Genomic DNA, 7,500 nt, shown 5'->3' on the forward strand with positions numbered 1-7,500 from the left:
GTGTAAATCATCTAGGAAATCACGAATCAAGATGCCAGGTTGACGGACCTGAAATTGTCATGCAGGCGTCAGATTCTGGACCCTTCACACGCAGTTCAAGACGTCGCCAAAGTGGTGCAATCAGTGATGAACTGAGCCTGTGCAAAAGAGGCAAAATAGACCCAGAGAGCTCTTTAACATCTGAAGTTAATGTGGAAGTTGCATCCAGGGAACAAACAACAGGGATTCCACGAGTGTTAGCGTTGCCTCAGCCTTTGAGCAGCTTTCAGGGTTCTTGCAAACCCATCCAGGCACTACTGGCCAAGAGTGTTGGAAACAAAGTGACCTTAATAAGTCATCCTAAGGCTGCCGTGATGGCTCAGATTCTGCGGGATAATAACAAGACTTCAGTAGCTCTGCCGCCTGTCCGATTATCAACCACCTGTTCACCAGCTGAACCTGAAACAACATCTACAACTGAAAGCACTGAACAAGTGGTGTACAAGACAGCGGGTGGCGTTGGGCTTCTCAGGAAAGGAATCACTTCTGCGCAAACAATATCAGATAAAAAATCAATGCAACAAGTTGTTATACTGCCTTCAAATCTACTGATTCAAAGCACTGAGAATAAGGCCTCTGCATCGCTCCCTAAGACCACAACGTACTTGTCCAACGCTTCAGGCTTCACCATACCGGAAAACAGGGTTCCTGTTCAGCAAGTGGCACCATTAATAGACACCAGCACTGCCAGAACACCATCTGCTGTAGTTACTCCCAATCTAAGGACTTTAAAGAGCGTTTCTGGAGGTTCTGCCATGCCTAAAAAGACTCCTGAGCCAAAGGTGGCCGTGAGTAAATCAGCTAGCAGTGGTCCGACCAAACCCGACGCTAACCAGGAGCTCCGAACAGTGTGCATTAGAGACTCGCAGTCTATCCTTGTCACTACGAGAGGAGGGAACACTGGGGTGGTGAAGGTTCAGACGTCTGAGAGTGGAACGGGGGCATTGCCTCCAAGTCCTGTTTTTACCATATCTCCACAACTCCAAGCCTTTCTCGTGTCGAAGTCTTCCACGCCCACTACACAAGCTGTTTCGGACACTGTTTCTGCTAATTCTTTACTTGGAGTCACTCCTCAGTCACTCTCAAAGAGAGTCAGCTCTTCGACTTTCGTGCCCGGAACTGTCCCTCAATCAACCCTGAATCAGAATAGCAATGATTTGGCCAAAACATCAATCCCTGGCAAATCTGCACTCCTATCCACGAGCAAAGAAAGTCATAGCGTCCGTATAACTGCTAAAGACATCCAAGGCTTTCAGGAGAATACAGTCTCCGAATGTGGAACGAAACCCCTACAAAAAAGGCCTCTACCAGGAAGCCCAACTGCTTTCCAAAAGGTTTTTCTCGTCTCGCCTTCACCGAATATACCTTCGCCAGCATCAAAGATCAGCGTTTCTACAGCAACCTGTACCATGCCAGGATCAAGAGTCATGTTTATAAGTAACTCAGCACTTAATGTTCAAAATGAGGCGTCAGCTTCAGGCGTCAACTTATCCTCTACTAGTACACCAGCATTGAAGGTCATTCCCAAGTCGGGGACAACTTTATCCTGCACTTCTTCTGGTACAAGCATCCAGAGCATCGGTGTCCCAGGGTTAATGTCAAGAATACTAGGTACAAACAAGAATATGCCATCAGCAATCGAAACCTCTGGGAAAACTACACCTTTGATCGTCTCCAGAGTTCCTGCGACGTCAACTTCAAGTGGGCTTCAGATTGGTCAAAAGACATGTTTGGTTGCAAGCAGAAATCCGTCAGAAAGTTCTCTGAAAGTACCTGGGACTGTTGATGGGAAAACGCTCACGTTTTCAACGCTAGGCACCGGCCACATGGCATCTTCCGCACTTTTATCAGTAGTTAAACCGGATGTACCTTCATCAATTTCAACATTAAATGCTCTTCACTGTAAACCAACTATATCTTCTTCTTATTCAGGAATCCTTATTAACAAACACACTACGTTCCCAGTTGATGTGAACACTGACAAGACACCAATGATCACATCCCTTTGCACTTCACGCTCACTGGTTAAAACAGCAACTTCTGGAGTATCCAGTCCTCTTGCATTGAGTTCATTGAGTCCAGTGGTCATGACCTCTGGGCTACGACCTCCGACCTCTACCGCCAAGAGTGTCCAGGAGAAAATAGTGATTAATACCACTGCCCCACTTGCCCCTGGAACTCAGCTTGTGATCAATAACACCAGATTTGTTGTACCCTCTCAAGGCCTTGCACCCGGCAGCCATGTTCTGCTCATCAACTCTTGTCCTGGAGGATTGCAAAGCTTAAGTTCAGGTTCCCCTGTTCCTCAAGGTCCAAACACTTCAACCCCTATTACCGTTCCTTCAGTTGTGCAAGGTATGAGATCGGTAACACCAGTCAGGCTACCCTCACCAAAAGTTGGACTTTCAGATCGAATCAATCAACAACTGAGCACAAGAACGCCAATGAGTGTATCTGGTCTCTCACAAGCTCTACGCTCTGGTGTATCATCAGACATTGTGAGACTTCCAATCTTTCAAACCTCAGTTACACCATCAGAGGGTATAAAAGAAACCTCTCCTCTTCAAGGAGGTTTACTAAGCACAACTTCTCCGATGCTCTTGAAAGGAAGACCATCCAGAAACCAAGTGGTACCCCCAATAAAAACTTCAGTCGCACATCATTCACCAATGGTAACCGTTCCACCCATTACCAGCATGATATCAAGGATGCAGAAACTTCCAGTTGCAATGGTTCCACCAATCGGTGGTGCAACCACTCCTATTGCAAGTGTTCCTCCGTATATGAACTCGGTGATAATGACACCTATCAGACCTGGCACAATGGGAAAGCCTACTATTTCACCCCATCCACTACAAGGTCAAAACATGGTTCCCAGCCCCAGTAAGCTGCTGTTGAGTCCAGATGGTGCCATTTTAAATATAGTTCAAGCTTCAAGCATACAAGTGTTGGCAAAGCCAATGGTTAGTTCCTCCTCAAGTAGTGTTACTGTACCTACTTTAAACATAAATGATCCAATGAGAAAACCAGATACATTTGAGAGATCGAATCACTGAAATCACTCTGGAGGTCATCTTTTGTGATTATGGAGGATGCTGCAAAAAATGCTTTTCTTACTTTTCTTTTCTTACTAAGATATTATGTCTTGTTTTCTGGGCAAATAAATCAAAATTAAGAGAGTTGTTGCTCAAAACAAGCAAAATGATCTGCCAATGGGGTAAGAATTGAATTTAAATTGAAATGTCTTAAATGTCCCCAAGGGGCAATTTGGCCCACAACAGGTAGCCAACACTTACACATTTAGACAAATACACACAAAAACATGAGATAAAACTTGTTTCTGTTTGAATTAAGATTAGTTTTCTTACCCCATTGGCAGATAAGTTTGGTTGTTTTATTTTGAATTATTTGCCCAGAAAACAAGACATAATATCTTATGGCATTTTACTCATCTAGTACATGCATCTTGATTTATGAATTTTATATATTTGGACTGGAAACAAGGCAAAAATACTAAGTAAGAAAAGCATTTTTTCATTGATTGGAATAAGTTGGGATTGTTCTGCCTTCCTTTGGTTCCTTTTCTCCCAATGTTGGAGGTTAAACTAAATTAATATTTTGTGCATTTTGCCCTTTACAATACATATTTATCACCAAGAGAAATGTGGAGATTTCGAATGGCCAGTAATGTACATAACAGTGTTTGTTTGGTTGACTCTTTTCTACTCCATTTGTATGCAAAGGTTTGAATGTTTTGTAGCATTTTCCATCAAATGATTAATAATATTCTGTAGAACAGTCTTCAGTCTATTTAAGAGTGTGTCTGTACGAAGTAGTACGATCAGATTTAATCTGATAACAGTTTGGTTTTGTGTTTCCTCTATATTCATGACAATAAACTTGACATATATTTATGACTGAAGTAAAATCATTGGTGTGGTGTGCCCGTCCTTCGAGTTCATTAAGCCAATTAGATCAGAGATTGCCAGACTGGTTTTATTTCAAAATTAGTGCTGGGCAACGATTAATCGCATCCAAAATCAAACTTTGTCTTTACATAATGTACATGTGTGTGTACTGTGTATATTTATTTTGTATATATAAATACACACACGCATGCATGTATATTTTTAAGAAAATGTTATTTATATATAATATATATATTATAAATTATGTATAAATATATATATATATACACATGGAAATATTTCTTAAACTTTGGTTTTGGATGCGATTAGTCGTTGCCCAGCACTATTAAAATTACATTTTAATTTTAGTTTTACGTTTTATTTAATTAGCTTTTCATCCGCGCTCAAACCATGTAGTTTCTTTATGTAGCCGAGTAATGAAGGGATTTTCTGACTTGGAAAAACAAATGCAGTCTTTGTGCTTTATATGAATTTTTTATTTTTGTTGCATTAAACAGTGCTGCCCGTTCATACGAAGCTAAGCATCTCTTCAGAAGATGTAGTTTTTCTCATAAAGGCGAGGAATATGTAGGTACAAGTTGTAGGTACAATAAAACATTTGTAAAAGAAATGCATATGTTTGAAAAAGATTATAGTTTAAAAAGTAAATCATCAGTGCCGTGAATGTGTGCAGAAATAAGCATGCAAAATCTGGCATTTTAAACATTACCTTGGAACTAAACTAGAGCTTTATTTAAATGTTTTTTAAACTCATTAGCATTAAGTCATTGATATTCTGTTAAAGCACTTTAGTGTCAGAGATTCTTCAGTCCTCAAGCTTTGCTGTGAATCCTCAGGATCAGGAGTTGAGAGATGCTTTACTCCTGCTCTTACACACACTTCCGGGTGTCCTCTCCGGAGTCTGACTCTTCACGGCGAGTACGGAGGCGGAGACGGGCCTGAGACGAGCTTCTCGTACGCTGGAGGAGCGTTGGGGATCTGGAGGAGAGACAGCATCTGTACGTGAGCTAGCCGAGGAAGAGCGACTGAAACTACAGACAAGTGACTTCCAGAACACATGAAATAATGCTTCAGATGAAAACTGCTATTTGGTTTCAACTCTTCACTTTGGGTTCACCAAAGAGCCTTTCAGTGATCAGTTCTTAAAATAACCCTTTTTTCTTGCCTTAAGGAACATTTTAAAGGGTAACTAAACGCTAAAACAACTTTTTTTAGTTAATGGTCTGTAAGAATGGAGCTTCATAGATGCTGTTCATTGATTCGAGTAAATTGTTTGACATTTGGGGTAATCCATCAGCCGAAACTGAAGCCTCGCGGGAGCCGCCATTATAGCAGAACTTCTCCTGCTGTTAGCATTACATTGACTCCCATTCATTTTGGCGTCACTTTGACAGCGAATAACTTTACATCTGAGGGCTCCAAAGACTCCATTTGTCAATTATTTATTTCTAAAGAAACACGACAATGTATAAAAGGCTCCATTACTTTGTACCTTACGCTATGGCCCCGTAGAAGCCGTTTTTGTTAAAAATAGGCTAACGATTGCGAATATGTCGCACAATAGAAATTACCGTATAGACAGGAGGAAAAGCTAGCAGGCAATCTTTCACTGTCTATGAGGCAATCGGGGGACATAGAGGCATAAAGTCAAGGAGAAGCCCATAGATAGAGAGTCCATATAAGCAACGGGACACAATATTTCAACAACGTTTTTGAGGAATTAGGTGATCCAGATTTGTCTTGGCACAGCTACTAGAAGATTTACCACTGTCAGACTGTCGTCACGCTCAGTTTGAGTCTGCGCAGTCGCTCAGCCATCAGGAAGTGAGTGCAATAATCGGACTTCAGTCTCAATGGGGTCGCTGTGTCCATTTCTTTTACTGTCTATGGGTTTAAAGTGTTTTAATTCTACAATATATGGTGCAATATACCCTCTGACATCAGAGCACCAGTTAACCACGCCCTTCCCTACAGTGAGATGCGTCTCAGGAGCACGCCCCCCTCCGCTGGGCTCCGCCCACTTTTCCAGCATTTTTCATATATCGCCAGTGGGTGGAGTCAGGCTCTGATCAGGGGTTTAGTTACCCTTTAAAAAAGTTTCCACTGTCAAGAATCTTTTGTGCAATGGAAGAGTTTTGTGAATTTTAAATGTTTGTTATGAATGTTAAATGAGTGTTTGGTGTGTAGTTCTGCAGGATGATGTACAGAAGCAGTTTTGCAGTATTTCGGAAAATGATCATTCACTGAAGACTGAAGCTTTAAAGGGATAGTTCACCCAAAAAATATAATACTGTCAGTATTTACTTTCCCTCATGTTGTTCAACCCCGTAAGACCTTCGTTCATCTTCGGAACACAAATTAAGATATTTTTGATTAAATCTGAGAGCTGGATCACTCCTCCATAGGCTTCTAAGGTATTGAAACTTGTTCCCCGAAAAGTTATTAAAGACATCGTTAAAATAGTCCAAGTGACTACAGTGGCTCAATCTTAAGTTTATCAAGCGGCGAGAAATTTTTTTGTGCGCAAAGACAAACTAAAATAACGACTTTATTTCAACTATTCATGTCCTGGCGTAGTGTGATGGCGTAGTGTGATGGCGTAGTGTGATAGCGTAGTGTGTTAGCGTAGTGTGATAGCGTAGTGTGATAGCGTAGTGTGATAGCGTAGTGTGTTAGCGTAGTGTTATAGCGTAGTGTGATAGCGTAGTGTGATGGCGTAGTGTGATGGCGTAGTGTGATGGCGTAGTGTGATAGCGTAGTGTGTTAGCGTAGTGTGATAGCGTAGTGCGATAGCGTAGTGCGATAGCGTAGTGCGATAGCGTCGTGTGTTAGCGTAGTGTGATAGCGTAGTGTGATAGCGTAGTGTGATAGCGTAGTGTGTTAGCGTAGTGTGATAGCGTAGTGTGATAGCGTAGTGTGTTAACGTAGTGTGATAGCATAGTGCGATAGCGTAGTGCGATAGCGTAGTGTGATAGCGTAGTGCGATAGCGTAGTGTGATAGCGTAGTGTGATAGCGTAGTGTGATAGCGTAGTGTGTTAGCGTAGTGTGATGGCGTCGTGTGATGGCGTAGTGTGATGGGGTAGTGTGATAGCGTCGTGTGATAGCGTCGTGTGATAGCGTAGTGTGATAGCGTAGTGTGATAACGTACTGTGATAGCGTCGTGTGATAGCGTCGTGTGATAGCGTCGTGTGATAGCGTAATGTGATAGCGTAGTGTGATAGCGTCGTGTGATAGCGTAGTGTGATAGCGTCGTGTGATAGCGTAGTGTGATAGCGTAGTGTGATAGCGTAGTGTGATAGCGTAGTGTGATAGCGTCGTGTGATAGCGTAGTGTGATAGCGTCGTGTGATAGCGTCGTGTGATTGCGTCGTGTGATAACGTACTGTGATAGCGTCGTGTGATAGCGTAGTGTGATAGCGTCGTGTGATAGCGTCGTGTGATAGCGTAGTGCGATAGCGTAGTGCGATAGCGTAGTGTGATAGCGTAGTGTGATAGCGTAGTGTGATAGCGTAGTGTGATAGCGTAGTGTGAT

The 7,500-nt window shown here is 42.3% G+C and overlaps 2 protein-coding genes across 3 annotated transcripts in view; one reads left to right on the forward strand and one right to left on the reverse strand.

Moving 5' to 3' along the window:
* The window catches only part of brd10 (bromodomain containing 10), a 19,737-nt gene extending 15,770 nt beyond the window's left edge, over window positions 1–3,967 (forward strand). For both annotated transcript variants that reach the window (XM_077235449.1, XM_077235450.1), the window contains exon 10: window positions 1–3,967. This exon is cut by the window's left edge and continues 3 nt beyond it. In XM_077235449.1, the coding sequence (XP_077091564.1) occupies window positions 1–3,095 (3,095 nt within the window). In that variant the 3' untranslated portion in view covers window positions 3,096–3,967.
* Window positions 3,968–4,422: 455 nt separating this feature from the next.
* mlana (melan-A) overlaps window positions 4,423–7,500 on the reverse strand; it is a 6,293-nt gene continuing 3,215 nt past the window's right edge. The window contains exon 5 of the mRNA XM_077235443.1: window positions 4,423–4,946. Coding sequence (XP_077091558.1) covers window positions 4,878–4,946 — 69 coding nt within the window. The 3' untranslated portion in view covers window positions 4,423–4,877. The remainder of the gene's footprint in view (window positions 4,947–7,500) is intronic.

Source organism: Siphateles boraxobius, unplaced genomic scaffold, assembly GCF_051911475.1.
Source record: "Siphateles boraxobius isolate OS27281-9 unplaced genomic scaffold, OSU_SipBor_1 192, whole genome shotgun sequence".
NCBI lineage: Eukaryota > Metazoa > Chordata > Actinopteri > Cypriniformes > Leuciscidae > Siphateles > Siphateles boraxobius.